At 54.7% G+C, this 17,472-nt stretch overlaps 1 protein-coding gene across 6 annotated transcripts in view; it reads right to left on the reverse strand.

The window, feature by feature from the left end:
* Nucleotides 1-17,472, reverse strand: part of BRD1 (bromodomain containing 1) — a 42,700-nt gene that overhangs the window by 18,322 nt on the left and 6,906 nt on the right. For all 6 annotated transcript variants that reach the window (XR_003611188.2, XM_088025415.1, XM_028115358.2 and 3 more), the window contains exons 3-6: nt 6,732-6,888; nt 1,465-1,596; nt 906-1,034; nt 187-499 (exon numbers count right to left, since the gene is read on the reverse strand). Coding sequence is in view for 5 of the 6 variants with exons in the window: in XM_088025415.1 (XP_087881541.1) it covers nt 187-499; nt 906-1,034; nt 1,465-1,596; nt 6,732-6,888 (731 nt within the window). In the remaining variant the exon portion in view is untranslated. The remainder of the gene's footprint in view (nt 1-186; nt 500-905; nt 1,035-1,464; nt 1,597-6,731; nt 6,889-17,472) is intronic.

A 17,472-nucleotide genomic window follows, 5' to 3' on the forward strand; every position in this document is an offset into this window, starting at 1 on the left:
GTATGTTAGGAGTGCTGAGTTAAAGATAACGTCTTTAAAGTAAATTTCTTCTCTTTCTTCATGAGACTACCGGAAAACGTACGGTCACACATGCGGCTCGTGTTCTAGTCCCACTGGGCCATGCGGACGAGGTCTGCGGGCTAGAGCGTGCTCCCACCTGGGCCTGTGCTCGGGGCTGGTGCTTACCGTCGTCCCAGGAGAAAGGCCGCCGGGGGGCCGCAGCAGGCCGCTCAGGCAGGTGCATCCCCGAGGCCTCCTCGAAGCCGATGCTGTCCGCCTGGCGCCTGGCCTGCCTCAGAACGACACCGCCCTGATCGCGCAGCCTCACGGCGGCTCTATAAAACACCGTGTCCTTGGCGTTGTACTTCATGCAGTTATCTACAATGAGATTAAAATCCTCCTCAAACTCAGTGAGGTGTCTATACCCTTGAGCTTCTAACCGTTTCCTCATTGTGGCAAAGTCCATGGGATGTTTAATGTGATCCAAATAATCTGGTACCTAATTTCAGGGAGGAAAAATAAGCATTTACAAACAAAGGACTCTTATCCGTTCTATATAACCCCATACACCCGCTACTTAACGAATGAGACGCGCCACACGCACACCCCACATCCTGCCGGGGGCCCCTCTGACTCAAACTCCTTAAACCGAACACACAGCAACTGGTGCACTCCTCTGTGCACTCAGCCGTCCACGGACAGCTTCTCTCTAAGAGGGAACTCTGGCCTCTCATTTCCACTACTTTACAGTGAAATCTATCACTTTTACAACTTAAAAGGAAACGTGTTAAATAAAAATGAAACACTAGGAGACAAGTGATTGCACCCCTGTAACTAGTGAACGGTTACTACTTAAGTAGCAGAGTGAGCCCCGTCCCAAGCGAGCCGAGCGTGTGAACACTCACCTCCTTCAGGCTCACCGGCTGGGCAAATATCCGAGCCGGGTCCTTCTCCTGCAGCTGGTCGAGGACAGAGCGCAGCAGCACCGTGAGCGGGGTCAGCCGCAGCTCCAGGGCCATCTGCTCCACCTTCACCTGCAGGACATGGCACCTGGCTGTAATGCTCACCAGCGAACCTCTTGGAAAGGCTGCACTCCTGCCCGCCCGCGCCACCCACAGCCCCTCCAAGTGCCCGCGTCAAATGCTCTGGCACACTCCGTCTCAGCTGCTACCCCACCACTGCCCAGCGCCTCTCTCCACGCACCACACACGTGGCACCCCCTGCAAACGCCCACCACATGCCGGCCACGCTCCCCTGCATGGCGCCCCCAGCCTCCTTCAAGACAAAGGTCAACGTCCCCCCTCGTCCTGCTGCCCGTGACCCTGGCCCTGGGGGGAGGGGGGAGGACAGGGGGAAAGGCGGGGGCAAGGTCCGCAGGTGCAGCCGGGTGCAGGCGCCCACGGGGGAAGCCCACGCAGGGTACCACCCCGCCCTCGGGATGCCCCAAGGGGCGCGGAGCCTCACCTGCTCTCGCTTGAGCTTTTCCCGCTTGCGCAGGAGCTCAATCAGCAGACGCGCGCGCTCCAGGTCGTGCCGTAGTCGCTGCCAGTACTTTAGCTTCTCTTTGGCAGCTTGAATCTCCTCGTCGTTTTCTCTCTGACAAGAGGAATCCAGAGTCAGACAAAGAGCCACTCGAACCCAGAGCCACCCGCAGAAGCCCAGCCAGGGCGCCGACCAGCAGGGCCGAGGAGGCCCAGAGCAGACGTCCGCGTGCACGGACTCGCCCCGCGGGCTTGCTACGAAGTCGGCATGCTCCGGACCCAAAGTGCGGGACAGCCATGCACCACGCACAAGCTCAGGGACTGGCGTCTTGACCCCGGCACAGGAGGAGCTCAGGTGAACGGGGCACTGTCGCAGGCCTCGGCCTCCCCTCCTGGACACCGGGAATGGATGAAGCAGCCCGGGGAGCAAACACCAGGGACACGCCCACACCCAGGGGCTCTGAAATCGGCACGCTTGGGGTCACCACTTGAGTGCCTCCTCCTTCCTTGGCAAAACACACGTGCCGCTGACCTCAACACAGCCCTTGACTGACCCACTTCCATTCTGGCGTTTTCAAAAATAAACATGCCATATGCAGAGAGCAAGCAGATGGTGGCCCCCTCCCAATGCACCTCGGACCGTGACGCAGGAAGAGCTGCTCTGTCCATGACAGAGACACCGCTGAGCAGCCGAGGACGTCCCCACACGACGGCCAGAGAGACCTTCCCAGCATGGGGCAGCACACGAACTCCAGGAAATCACAACCCAAGGTCCCCCCATGCTGGCGCGGCATCTGGACAGCCCCACAAAGGCCAGAGCCGGGAGCTGAGCACCCCCTGGGTCTGCACAGCGGCTGAAGCCCCTCTGCCCAACCATAGTTCCTGGGGCAGACCCAGTGCAGACGGTGGAGGATGCAGCAGTCGGGGCGCTCTTTCCCCTGCCCCTGAACCCCAACTCCGCTGGGATGCTCACATCTGTCCCCGTGCAGTCTTCCAACACGTGCCCGGGCCTCCTGATCACAGCAGCCCAGGACGCCTACTCCAAGTGCATGCGCACATGACCCTGGACCCAGAGAATGTCCCCACCTCTGGTGGCTTTACCTCACCGTTCTGCAGACACACACCTACAGCCTCGGGCAAGGCACTCACCGTCCAATTCCGGGACATACACCACACGCGTCAGATCCCCCTCTCTCTCTCTGGACGGCTCTGCCCCTAAGGTTTCCAGCCCACTGTACCCAGACAGAGCTGAAAACAGCACACCCGCCAGGCAGGGCCCCACCCCCAGGCACCCCTCACTCCCTGTGTCTCAATGCTGAGTACCTGGCAGGTGACAACTGCCGAGATTTGACCCTGTCGCTGTACACATATGGGGCTGTGACACAGTGCCCTCACTTCGAGGTCTGCGGGCAGAGTCACTGGCAAGGCTACCAAGATCCGCCCCCCCAGCTATCAAAGGGATGGGAAGGCTGGGCCAGGGCCCCCGCTCCAGGCTCTCCCACTCCGCCAATGCCAATCAAAAGAGCTTGTGTTAACGGTATTTAAAAATCTCAGGCACTGGGGTGCCCAGCTGGCTCAGTCGACTCCTGATCTGAGGGTCGTGAGTTCGAGCCCCACAGCGGGCGTGGAGCCTACTTTAAAAAAAAAAAAAAAAAAGAAAGAAAGAAAATTATCAAAGTCTCAGACAGTAAGTAGGCGTTAACAGTGACATCAGCTGCGTAAACATGGCCAATCAATACATTAAACAATAGATTTAGAAAACCAAATCACCCCAAAGCATCTGAAAATCCCCTCGTCCACTGGTTTGAATAAACACTCCGAAAACATCAACCAAAAGGACACCGAGCCTGGCAATTCCACGAAGCTGAAGGTGGTAGGTGCCCCCCACCGGCCGTGCCGCCCACAGTGCTTGCGCTCCTGGCTGGAAGACAGCGTACACGGCCATGGAGGGTCCCCTGCAGGGCAGGACCCGACTCTGACGCTTCAGCAGCTTCATCAAGGCAAAAGGCCTGAGTTTCCTGACTCTGCTGTTCAGAGAGCTTTATTTCCTCCATGAAAACCTACCCGGGAAGACTCCATGAAGTGAAAGAAAAGAAAAGTGGTTTCTGGTACCGAAAAGCTATCAGAAAAGAGAATTTTAAAAGACCATGCTTACACCTTCCACCTGGAAAACAGGAAGATGCTGGAGGGAGGGGACAGGGCAGGCCAGCCCGAGGAGGTGAGGACCCCAGCACATCCACCCGAGTCCCAGGACACTACCAAGGACTTAAGGCCCCAAGAGGCAGTGCTCCCTGCCCCTAAAAAGCAGGACACATGGAGGGGCCCAGCCCTGGGGCTGAACCTCACGCCCACAGCAGCAGCAGGGTGGATGCAACAAGCTCAGCCCCAGCACAGCAGGGTGACCGTGTTGTCCTAAAGCCAGCAGAGAGGACACAGAGATGCCATCAGAGGGAAGCATCGCAGCACTCGCCCACTGACCCTCACCCCAACCAGGGTCTGAGGATGGTGGAGGACGGGCTCTGGAGACGGTGCCATGAAGGCCCCAGGAAGGTGCCCACAGGGACCCTGCGCTCGAGGCCAGACCAAAAGAGCTGAGCCAACTCCTCCAAGACCACTGTGCACAGCAGCATCCAGTAGCGTCAACCCGAGGGCCTGGCACCCGAGGCGCCTTGTCTGCCTGGAGGTGGGGGACCTCACTCTCAGACCAGCTGGTCCCGCCTGTCTGTGCGTCTGTCTCCCCACCAGAAGGTCAGCCATGGGAGGGAAGGGCTGCACCTGACCTCTTCCACAGCCTGGCCCAGAGTGGGCACCCAGAAACACAGAGAAACGAGTCAAGTTAAACCCTAACATCAAAAATGTCCCAATTTTCCAAAAACACATGAACATCACACCAAGCCCACATGTTCCATGTGGAACATTACTGTTTTGGACCCCGCAAAGTCATCAGCACCTACAGCGTGAAGCAGGAAAGGGCAGTCTGGGTGCAGTCCTTCCAGAGAGCGACTCCGGCGCGCCTATGCAGGCCACACAGGGGGCTTCCAACAACCACATCACTGACTTGCCCTGCAGGAATTCACCCCGCAGGTCACCCCAGGTGCACACCAGAACACCCACATCCAAGCTGTACAGACAGACTCAAGTCCAGGCAATCCCTTCTGCCGAGGACACGGCTCATGTTCCCGTCCCTGCACAGGTATTCTGCATGTGGCAGCCCCAGGGTGGTCGCTCCCACTGGCCCACGTGTCCCATGGGCACAAAGCCCGGACAGGAGACACCAACACCATTCCCAAAGGGGAGGAGGGATGAACAGGCAGCTCATCACTGAAGCAGACATCGCTAACAAAGACCTCCAGTGGGATGTGGTTTAGCATGGGTTCTGAGGCCCCAGACCCAAGTGTGTGCAGAATGCACATGGCCCCCAGGGTGGGCAGTATGCACACCACACAAGGGATATATCCACACGAGTCCGCAGCCCCAACGCACCTTGGGACATTCAAGCAGCCTGGCCTCAGGTGTGTATGCATCCAGCGTCACCAAGACCTCAGACTAAGTGAGCCCCCTTCACTATACTGGAATACTCCACCCAGCAGCCCCCGGCCCAGCAACCTTGGACATCTAGGGGATGTGACTCAGATAGTGCTGAGGGCACCAGGCACTTGGCGTGGACCACCGGGGGGAGGGTCGGCCCAATCACTGAACCCTCAGAGGGGCATCGGCTCCAAGAAGCATGCCCTTCCTTTCCCAGAGATGGAAAAGGGTCAAAGGCAACCCCACAGAGGTCCAGAATCTTTGGTTTCTCCGTGGCTTTCAAAAAGTATAAAAAAGATGTTAAACCCACGGAAATATTTAACTGAGTATTTAAATGTGTTAATACCTTGCCTCTTTTTGTCACCACAGAATCAAATAAGTTAAGATGAAGAGTTCCCCAGGAATGGCACCATCATCCAGGGCGGGGGCAATGAGAGAGGGTCACACTCGACCTGGGTTTCGAGCTGTGACCAAGGAGGAGGGACAGCAGAGACAGGAGCTACCTCTGCCGGTGAATGGGGTGAATGGAGTGTCAATTCACTCCACAATCACACACTCGCCTAGGCCGTCACTCTGCCGGCGCTGGGAGGGTGGTAACATGAGGGATGGATACGCGCCTGGCACAGCCAAGCCGCCTCCAGGGAGCTGCGGCCCAAGCCCAGAACACCACGGACAGGGTGACTCCACCCCCACAGAAGCCCACCAACCAGGAACCTGGTGGATCCAGGGAGCACAGCCTCCAGCCGCATCTGAAGAGTGTGCCCTCCGACACACTCAGCCCCCTGGCGACTCAAGGTTCGAGAGCGAGCGAGCGAGAGCAGAGCCTTTAAGACAACAGCAGCACGGCAGCCAGGCGGCGACCCAACATGGACTCATGGGAAGGACAGTTTCTGCCGTGCGCCCAGCGTGGCAGACAAAGAGCAACAAGAGGACTCCACTCTCTGCCGTGTCCTCCGGGCTTCCTAGCCTGAGCAGGTGGCCTGCCCGACAACAGTCACGGACACAGCTCCCCTACAAAGCTGCCCACTCCCCACAACAATAAAGGGTACTAATCAAGAATTTAGGGCAATGTCCCGAAGAACCATTTTTGTCTTCCATTTATGTTTGTGACATCTCATGGAGCCAATTTCTTACTTTCTAAATCCCTTCTTCCAGAACCACATCACACACTCAGATGGTTCTACAAAACCAGATGTACCAGGACACAAGAGCTTGTTTGGTTTTGTTCTTTTAAAAGCAAATCCCGTTTCCTCGCATGCATCTGGGCTCCCATCTCCCTCCCGCCCCACTGTGGTCAACGTGCAGTGGGCCTTCAGAGCAAGGCCCTGGAAACAAACCACTCCTTGCACGTTTGAAAACCCAAAATCCCAGCCCAGCCCACAGACCCACGTCTTAGGAGCCCAAGTCTCACCTCCTGCTGCTCCCTCCCCCGGCATGCCCACCCCACATGGCCAGTTTGGTAACAACTTCCCTGGGCATCCCCAACACGTGCAGAAACATCAGGTGGCACAGACAGATGAGAGTCGCCCACACAACCCACAGCTTACACAGCCTGGGACAGACACAGGTCTCGCACGCCTTGCACCGGACCAGATGGGGGCTTGCAGACCAGAGCCTGGGGCCTGACGGGTTGGCAGCACGTGCAGCCTACAGCGGCAGGTGCTGCTCCTGGGAGTCGCCAGGCCGGCCCAGTGTGTCGGGAGAGCAGGAGACGCCACGTACCTGCTGCGAGCTCCTCTGGGACTGCAGGCTGGACTGGAGTCGCCGCAGCAGGGGGGCGCCATTCCTCGACAGCCTTTTGAGCAGCCAGTAGCTGTGGGCTCTCTCAACAAACTGCTTCTTCCGCTGGATGGCCACCTGATTCGCAATCCTATTTAATCTAAAACACGAAAAAACTCAGAGTTTAGCTTTAAAGGAGCACGTGAACATGTTTTCATCGTGGAAACTAGAAATGACAGGGTCACTTTTCACAAACCAATGTCCATACTTGATCATCCGCACTCAGCCATGCACATGAACTGCTGCCTCCCGCCGTCCCTGGTGCTGGACCAGCCCAACCGCCAGCCACCCACGGGTTCCACCCAGGGTAAGTCACGCCAGCATCTACCAGAGACATTAGACACGGAGAAGGACAACACACTGAATGACGCTCTCACTTCCTGCCACGTTATGCTGACCACATCCAGTGACCATGAAAAGCTGCCGCACCAGGTAGGGTGAGGAAGGTACTGGTCCCCCCTCAGTCATCTCAAGAGGGAAAGAGATGGGACGGCTGGAGGTCAGGACTGCAGACAGAGTAGCAGCTCTTCACTAGAATGACCACGGGCAGCTGCAAGTCGCGGGAGACAGCTTCCCTTCAGGGACTATAAAATGCACGGGGTTTGTGAAAACACTTGCACAGAGGACAACAATCATTTTAAAAAGCCAGACACTTCCCCATCCCTGTTACTATCATCCCTGCTGAAACAAAGCAATGATTCATCAATTTGCCTCACAAAGACACTGAAAGAGAATATAAACTCAATCATAAACTAAGAACTTAATGAAAATACAAATGAAACAAGATGTGCCTCACTATATACCCAACATCAAAATGTCAGGATGAAACCAAGGAATTTTAAAGACCAAATTTTGAAGGATGTAAATCGTTTAGTTTTACAAAAGATCAGTGATCAAAACAGCCAGAACACCCCCAGCTCCGCCATGTCCAGCTCATTTCAAGATTCCAAATCCTGCTGCTGGTCGGCCTGACTGTGAAGGACTCGCCTCCCACATGGCTGCCCTCCTCCTGGGGTCCGCGAGACCGCACTCCATGCACAGAACCAACACGGCCTCTCGTGGCAAGACACAGCTCGAGTGTCTGTCCTGCAAAGGCACCCAACACTGAGGAACTGACGTAGGGGGCAGCCCCATGCCAGACACACGCGGGGGGGGGGGGGGGGGCTTTGCCAGAAAAGCCCCGTCAGACCCTAGAGGAAGACACCAAGGGCTTGTGTGGGCAGGTGTAGAACCCATGCTCAAGTCTGTCCGCAGCCTGCCCATGAGCACAGGGCCGTGGGTCTGTGCATTCGAGGACCCTGGGGTCACACAGCCTCAGCAGTAGGCAGGGGCAGGACACCTGTCGCAGCGCCCAGGAGCTTCTCCCACCAGAAGGTGCTGGGGAACACCTGGACTCTGCTCGCAGCCGCACGCACAACGCTCCTCAGCTGCAGGGGGGCTGTGCTGGTTCTGCTGGGGCGTGGTCTGTCTGACCACTGTCAAATGAGGCACGATTCAGGTGCAGTAAGGAGCACGAACCTGAACGCACACGGTTCAGTGGATCTCTCCATCTGTAGACAAGTGTTTTAACACCAGTACACAGTTATTTCCACAGTGAAATGAGGCAAACAAGTATTTTTTAGCAATCTGAAGGTTCAAGGAAATGCATGCTTATAAATAAAGATTCTGAACCTCATGAAACAAGCCACCACCTCCTCTGAGTGTGGATCTCTGAGCCATGAACAGCTCACAGACACGAGCAACGAGCCTCTGATGAAAACGTATTTCAAGGTGTCCTAGAGTATTTATTGCAAAGCTGCATTCAACTGAGCTGATTCTACTTCATAAGCTGCACGAGTCCTAAAAGAGCAGAATGGGTGCAGAGCGCCCAGGCACCCACCACGTGCCTCCTCAGACACACGGCACCTCCTGGGAAGCAGCAGTGCCCACACTGAGCATGCCCACAGCAACCCTGCACCCACCCAGCCCAACAACCAACGCAGAGCAGGTGGAGGGCAGAGGAACGCGCTAAACCACAGAAACGCTAGCCACACAAGCCTGGCCAAGGGGCAGGGGCCCAGGGGACTCGCAGCAGGATGGGGATCCGGCTCCCTCGACAGTTCAACTCCAAAGGGACAGAGACAAAAAGCGACCTTTACAAGAGGAGAGACAGGATTCGTGCAATTTTAAAGGCATGGCACACCCTGGTGTTCAGAAAGAAGGTAAAAAGGTGAGTCCCACACAAGTAAGGACAGTGGGAGTCCCAAGGACAGGAAGGGGCTGCAGGAAGGGCCGGGGGAGGGGGCGGCCAGGTTCTGTCTTCTCAAGTACGTAGCGGTAACAAGGGTGTGTACCCCATAGTCATGCATTTATGATTCTTTCTCCTTTTGTGTTCTACTTTAAAGACTTTTTTTAAAGATTTCTTTCTTTGAGAGAGAGAACACACACACAGGCAGGGGGAGGGGCAGAGAGAGAGAGAGAGAGAATCTTAAGCAGACTCCCCACTGAGCAGAGAGCTCGACTCAGGGCTCTATCTCACGACCCTGAGATCACGACCTGAGCCAAAATCAATAGTTTAAACGCTTAACTGACTGCGCCACCTAGGTGCCTCTTTAAGCACTTTTTTTAAAATACAGTATTTGGCAAAGGTAATAAAATGATTAAAAGTTTGATTTTCTCAAGCCTTTCTGAATACATCTCATGTACAAGGTGCCTTAAAATGAAAAATAACTAGGCTTCTGGAGAAACTGAGGGAGGGCCCAACAGAAGGTCGGTTGGTAAAACATCGATCTGTGACTATGGCATATAATTTGAAACAAAATGTTTTAAATTGAGTACCTGCTATGATAAAACTGCTTTTACACAATCTATTTACGTCCACAATCAAGATGTAGATTCACGTCCACAGTAACAGAAACCAGGAAGAGGATTAAGGGAGAGTGTGTCTCATCAGAACAGGAAGTACATCCATCCACGGAACACAGTCATCTTTGCAAAGCCCCAGCACACCTCTCACGGGGAAGGCACTTCAAGCCAAGGAGCATCCGTCTGCTCGAGTGCATGCTGGCAAGGACAGCCCCACCGGGTGAGGAAGAAACCTCGACACTCGAGGCCCAGTGACTCGAGGCCCAGCGACGGTGGTGGCACAGAGGCACACAGCCCGACCACCCAGATTCCACTCAATTCACTTTCGGGAATGATGAGGCTCCTAACTTGTGCCTATTTTGAATATTCCAGAAATTACACCTTTCAGCTATCTGATCTTAGGGTGAAAAATGCTGGATTTCAACTCAAAAATGTGGGAGGCAGTACACTGTTTTCCAAAATTATTTTGGAGGGTTCTATCCAAAATGTCTTAGAAAGGAGAAAAGCTGACTCCACAACGTGCTAAGCACCGCACTGAAGACAGTCGGGAAGCGCGCCTCGGCTCCCGGCCACGGAGGGCGAGCCGTCAGCCCAACACCCACAACACCCACGAGTTTCACATCACCACGCTGTCACCTGAAACTGACAACGATGTCTGTCAAGGGCACCTGGATGACGCTGGGGGAAGGAGACAAACAAGCAACACCTAGTGAAATGGAAACAGGAAGACATGAGGAGCCACCCGTGCTGCTCCCAGAGACTGGTGAGCAAGCTCTGGCGGGCTCCGCCCAAGAAAGCAAGAGGACAGACACAGCTTGAGTGTGGAGAGGACGAACGAACCAGAAATCAGTTAAAAATGAGAATCACGAAGGCGGAGATGGGAAACCAACCCAGAAAAAAACACAACTTCCCAAAACTGACTTCTGAAGCACAAAGAAAAACTCAATACGTTCATAGTAGTGATTTTAGGAACAGAATCAATAGTCTAAAATTTCCCTCCTACCTCCGAAAGGAAAGGAAAAAAGACAGTTTTTCAGGAGAGGTCGGCCCCTGGAAGACCAGGCAACCAACCTCCTGCCCACAGCCGGGGAGAAAGCAGGTGCGTCCCGTGCTGAGGAGGCAGACCCTCCTACACACAGGCCGCAGGTACGCAAGGGAAAGGCCAAACTCACTTGAGAAAATACACACAAAACTGAAACAAGTCCATTTGGGTATATATAAAATGACACTAGCCACCATGAGCAAGAGGGTCTGTCCCAGGAACGGAAAGGGTAGTCTTGAGATGACAAGTTCTATCAAGAGAACTCACAGCCCAACGGATAAGAGGGCGGACTGTGGTTATCTCAAAGGATGTGGAAAAGCAACAGGTCAACCACGACCCACAACTCACATCGAGGGGCGAGGGTCCTGCCAGCAGGGTTGGGAGAGGCTCCACCCTGAGACCTAGAGGAACAGGCACACAGGGAGATGCTTCTCAAGATCGGAACCAACATAAAGATGCCCAACCTCCCTGCTCCTATGAGAACTATACAGGATATTCTTTTTTTTTTTTTTTTAAAGATTTTATTTATTTATTTGACAGAGAGACACAGCGACAGAGGGAACACAAGCAGGGGGGTTGGGAGAGGGAGAAGCAGGCTTCCCGCAGAGCAGGGAGCCCGATGCGGGGCTCGATCCCAGGACCCTGGGATCATGACCTGAGCCAAAGGCAGACGCTTAACGGCTGAGCCACCCAGGCGCCCCCAGGATAACCTTTTTTTTTTTTTTTTTTTTAAAGATTTCATTTACTCATTTGCCAGAGAGAGCGAGCGAGCAAGCGAGAGAGCGCGCACAAGCAGGGGGAGGGGCAGAGGGAGAAGCAGACTCCCCGCTGAGCAGGGGCCCCAGGCAGGACTCGATCCTGGCACCCCGGAATCACGACCTGAGCCGAAGGCAGACACTTCACCGACTGAGCCACAGGTGCCCCTACAGAGGGTATTCTTGCCAATGGAAACAAGAGGAAAATTTAAGGACTGGACGTGCACAGCCTTCATGGGGGAAGAAAAGTAGAAAACATTACTGAGTGACATCAAAGAAGATTTAAATAAATAGAAACACTCAACATTAAGCAAGGTTAGTGTACGTAATAAGTGTACAAATCGCCTCCAAATTGGTCTGTAGATTCCCTGGAATTTCCAAATTCCCAAAAAGGTCTGTCAAGAAACCTGACAAGATGACTCCAAAACTTACACAAAGGAACCACAGCTGAGCAAGAACCACATGCGTGTGAAGAACCTGCTAAGGCTGCAGGAGGCCGAGGAAACACAGCCAGCCACCCACCCAAGGAAGCTGGCCCTGGCTGCAAGACCGCTAGGGAGAGCAAAAACGGTCATCCACACTGAAAAATTAAAACTGTACTCCTACCTCATAAGAAACTCATCCCCAAGTGACTGAAGACATGGACATGAGGGACACTGATTCAACAAGTGACCAAGGCCGCCACGCACATGCTGGGACGCTTCAGGGAACAGCGGCCCCGCCCTGGGGGCTGGCCCTTTGCACGGAGGCCAACCACACCCAAGACACAGATGGCAAATCCAGAGAGACTGGTCAGCACTGAGGCTGGAGGAGATGGTGGGACACGGACAGGGAAGGCCATTTGAAAGCTTTTAGAACATCCTGAGGCCTTCAGGGAAATGAAGGATTATTTAAGCAAGATATGACAAGCACCAACCATAAAATAAAGCAAATACACACCCATGGGCAATAAAAGGCAAACTCTTGTAAAGTGCCAGGACCACGGCAAAGATGTCTGCTCCCACCCCATCAAATCGACTCTGAGCTGGCGGTCGTGGCCTGCACCGAGCCTGGATAAAAGACAGGAAAAAAGAAGGGACGGAGAAGCCCGCCCACACCATCATTTCCTCACATTCGGTCCACAAAAATAATCTAATAAACTACAATACGTTGTATCAATTTAAGAAAAAAAAAACTTGAAAAAACACACTACTTACAGTACTCCATTTTTCATGAGAACACCACGCACTCTCACAAGACCTGAAAACAGCCCCGTGCGCAGCGCGGCGGGCCTGCTCGTGTTTATGTGACCCCCCGGGCCGTGGAGCCCAGGCTTCCTGCGGAGACACAGCCATCTCGAGAAGTAGGCCTGGGCCTCGCACGTGGGGAGGGCGACCCAACAACAAGGGGTCGGCCCTACGCAGATCCGGGCTCCGAAGGGACACCGCGTGCTCGTCAGGCAGGGCGGCCAGAGGTGCAGGGACGGGCGTGAGCGCTGGAAGCCGTGGGGTCAGAACTGGCCCACTGACCGGCTGTGGGGGGAAAACACAAACCAGACGAGGGGGCTATGGACTGCCGGAGGAAACACAGGGGAGCAGCAGGACCTCGGGGGAGGTGGGAGGGAGGCAGCCTCAGACCAGACCCAGGACACACAGACCACACAGGAAAAGACGGTAGGATGAACAAAGTTCCGTTCATCAAGACACCAAAACGTTATGGTTGTGTTCTTAAGAATTCTTACCTGTTCTCAGGGGCGCCTGGGCGGCTCAGTCGGTTAAGTGTCTCTCTTTGGCTCACATCATGATCCCAGGGTCCTGGGATCGAGCCCCGCATCGGGCTCCCTGCTCTGCGGGAAGCCTGCTTCTCCCTCTCCCACTCCCCCTGCTTGTGTTCTCTCTCTCTCAAATAAATAAAATCATAAAAAGAAGTATATTCTTACCTGTTCTCTACACAGACGTGTTACTGGATGAACTGAGAATGACAGAAAAGACAGGATGGGCAAGGGAGACCTCCAAACGCAGTAACTGCTGGAGGGGGCCCCAAATTTCCAAAGTTGAAGACTTTTTACAGACATAATTACAAAGGAGACGAGAAGCCGAGGGGAAGAGACACGCATGCAATGGGCATAAGCACCTCACTGCGCGCACCCGAGGCAGAGGCCTCCTCAGCTACAGGGACACGCACACCGCCGCCCCCACCAAGGCTGCAACTGAGACAGACACACACCAGCTCGTGCTGAGGGCAATGCGCCAGTACCCAAAAACGCCCAACTCTTAGCGAGCCAGGAAAACTCCCACACCAGCAGCATGGTCGCCTGCGATGCCACCCGCCCCCCCCCCCCCGACCTACGGCAACACCAGAAGACGCGACCCGTGCGTGACAGCATGGTCTTCGAGGTCAATGCATACCCAGCGGTACACCGTGTGTGCCCAAGTGCAGAAAAACCAAGATACGGATTTGGAGGAACCCACCCCAATTCACCATGAGTGTCTGCCGTGAGGGGTGGGCTAACAGTCTCCAGTTTTCCATTTTAAAACTTTATTTTTTTTTTAAGATTTTATTTATTTATTTGACAGAGAGAGACACAGTGAGAAGGGAACACAAGCAGGGGGAGCTGGAGAGGGAGAAGTAGGCCTCCCGCGGAGCAGGGAGCCCGATGCAGGGCTCGATCCCAGGACCCTGGGACCATGACCTGAGCCAAAGGCAGACGCTTAATGATTGAGCTACCCGGGCGCCCCCCATTTTAAAACTTTTTATATAAAAACCATGGGAAACAGAAAAAAATATCATTAAAAAAATTATTCTCCCTACACATGTGCATAGCCACTGAAAGGTGCCCATGATGACCCAGCATCAACCCAAAGAGTGAGATTTTAGATCCCACCCTCCCTTTATAACACCTTCTCAAGTGTCCCGAGTCTTTATGACGGGCACGACTCGCTTTTGGAACAGCTCAGAGGTCAGATGGAGGTTGGGATGGAAAGAGTGAAATCCAACCCCTCCCACCTGAAAAGGCCAGAATTTGCCTTGGGAGGGATGTGGTTCTGCACCACACAGCTCCCAGGAGAACCTCCTGCCCGGTTTGGTGCAGGTCAAGTCCCCTCCACACCCTTCTCAAGACTCCAATCACAGAACCCAGAGGTGGCTAGGGAGCGTGTGTCACCCAAGGCCAGGTGGCTGCCTGCAGCGAACTAACCAAGAGCTGAGCTCCCCAAGGTCGGGTGGACAATGACAGCCAGGTGGGCCACCAGATGCTCACCTCCCACCTGTCCAGGTCCTGCTGCACAAGGACAGGAGAAGGGAAGGATTCCACTGAGGAGAAACCAGAGGGAGAGCTGAGGTGGACACCCCTTTCCAGCCGTCTCGGGGAAGAGAACCCACAGGCGGGGCACCTAGGCTGCTGTGAAGAGGTGCCAGGTGGCTGCACGGCCTCCTTCTCCCAGACCACAGGCTGGATGCCACAGAGAACACAAAACACAGAAATCGTCCCATGGAGGCACCAGCAACACCGTGGTCCCCAGGGAGCAGGGGACGTCACTCCCTCCAGGCAAGGGACACATGGTACCTCTGTGGACACCAGAAAGACCCAGAACAAGGCTCACTCTGCTAAGGTGGAAGGCCTGTCTTCTCCAAAACTGGCCCACCTGGGAGTAGCTTTGGAAGCATCCAGATCCCAGCAGGCTCGCCCAACGGGACAGGTCCTGAATGGAGGCTCACCCAGAGGTCGGTCCCATCCTGGGGGACGTGCGAGGACACGTGGGCCTCGTCTGTGTGCCAGGCAAATGGGACGGCACATTAGCAAGAGATGACTCTGGGTAAAGAGGATTGGGGTGTTTCTCTCCTTGTTTTTGCAACATTTTATACATTTAGAGTATTTCCAAATAAAAAACTGAAATAATTTGGTCTCCACCTGGGCCTTTGGAGGGCATTCCCTCGTGAGGCCTCCATCAGCACTCCAAACACCGTCCGTCCATCTGCTGTAGCGTGCAGGTATGGACTCCCAAGTGCAGAGCACACAGATTTTGCCCCTGATCAGTCCGGGGAACACCGAGGCTGGAGCAGCGGTGAGACGGTGTGGCAATTACCCACTGCCCGTATTACAGAAAACTTCTAATAAGTTTCAAATCCTGTTTCTCCCAAAAATAAGCAAATACAATAAATATGAACAGAAATAACAAAATTCACTACTCTGGCAGGTTCTTCCCATGGACTGAGCGCCTGGGATGCTGGGGAGAGAGACCCAGACCCAGTGGGACAGCGAGGGTGCAGGCGTGCTGAGCACAGCAGCTCCCTGCAGAGACCACCACCAAGCAGAGCACCCTGGGGGATGGGCCCCAGGGCACAGGCCGACGTGTCCTGATGCTTGAGTGACCGTGGACCGTGGCCCACAGCACCACACTCACAAACACTATCTGTCATGCACTAAGCACAAGACTCAGGGAGGAGCCTGCGGACACGCACGCCGACACACCCCGTGAAGCACCCAGGTCCTTCCCCAGCACTCTGTCCCTTCACTTCAGCTCTCTGGTCAAAACAAATCTGCTCACCAGACACAACGTGTCCTGTGCCTCCCCCTGCCTCCCGGGAAGAGAGCCCTCGCAGGCTGCATGGCCTGGGGCTGGGGGAGAAGCTGCAGCCTGGGGAGGACACACTCACAGGAGCAGACACCCAGCCCCCCAATCTGAATTCAAACCAAGGAAAGCACAGAGGTCAGGGTAGCTGGGAATGAGAGCAGTCCAAGAGCACTTGGGAACCCACACTCCAGTGCTTTCTAAGTGGCTGGACGCAAACACCAGCACCTTGCTTTTCCATAGAACACACAATGCACAACCTGGAGGTTTTACTTTTCGGTTTGGTTTTTAATGCTTCTCTCCAGAGTAGCCGCTGCTTTGGACCCTACGCAGGCCCTTCCCTGAGGACCCCAAGGCCGGCAAGGGCGCCGTGCCTGCCTGGGGCATCCAGAGGGCAGCAAAGAGAGGGCCATGCAGCTCTGGGGTGGCCAGAGCTCCCACCTGCCCGGAAGGGGCAAACCAGTGCTTCTCTCCTTTCCCCAAACCACGGCCCTACAGAACTTCTCTCAATTAGAGTCAAATTAACTGCCAGAAACATGGCAAAAAAGACATCCAAAGCTCAAGTCCACACTTCTTACAGTTATATTCAACAAGCATAAGATTTCTCTGTCAAATGCTACTAAGTACCCAGTCTCCCACGTCTGTCCTCATCTGGCGTCTGGACAGCGGGAGGGCACCTACCAGGGATGCCCCTGCGTTAACTGAGCTGTGGACCCGATCCTCCATCTCATCATTAACTAACAACTTATTAGGTGTGCACGTGCCCTGGGCCACGCGCACATAAATGACCCAAATGGCCAAGAGGACCAGGCTGGTATCAAGACCAACAAAGCACATCAGCCTCTCTTCATTAGAGGCCATTCTCCTCCATAAATAAAGAGCAGCACCCACCAAAGAGCAACAAGAGAGCGCGCTCTGGGAAAACGTAATCCCTCCAAGGGAACGAGAAGGCTACAACTCGCTGAGTCCCTCCTTCTGGCCTGTTGCCCTCTCCAGTGCCCACCTCGTCTGGTTAACCCCCCAAAAAAGGCAGCATGGAACAGTGAGGAACCAGAGAAGGATTTCATCAGAAGAGCAGCTACTCGAGGAAAAGGCACCACTCAGAACAGAAAAAGGCCTATAACAGCACAGTCGAAGCGTTGATTTTTCTTGGAAGGCAAAGGCAAAAAGGGAGCAGATGGGATTTCCTCTCCAGACTTGACTTTTCTCTAACTTCTGCAGTTTCGTATCGTTTCTATGTTAGAAAAACATTCTCATGAAAGCGATGGAGACAAGACCGACAAGGACGGGCACAACTCAGACCTTGGAGTAACGCTCACATAACCCTGTGGCTGGCTGCCAGCCACACCGACGCTGGGACCCTCACAGGCAGAAGCGCTAAGCAGCACAGCGACCCCGCCCGACTCCGCCCACGCCGCCCAAGGCAGAGGACAGCACCCCTCCCGTCCGCCCCCCACCAGCCCACCCCCCACCTCCCGCACGCTCCCGAGGAG

Source organism: Eumetopias jubatus, unplaced genomic scaffold (genome assembly GCF_037043125.1).
Source record: "Eumetopias jubatus isolate StellerSeaLion01/CBP00866 unplaced genomic scaffold, mEumJub1_p1.0 scaffold_8, whole genome shotgun sequence".
Lineage (NCBI taxonomy): Eukaryota > Metazoa > Chordata > Mammalia > Carnivora > Otariidae > Eumetopias > Eumetopias jubatus.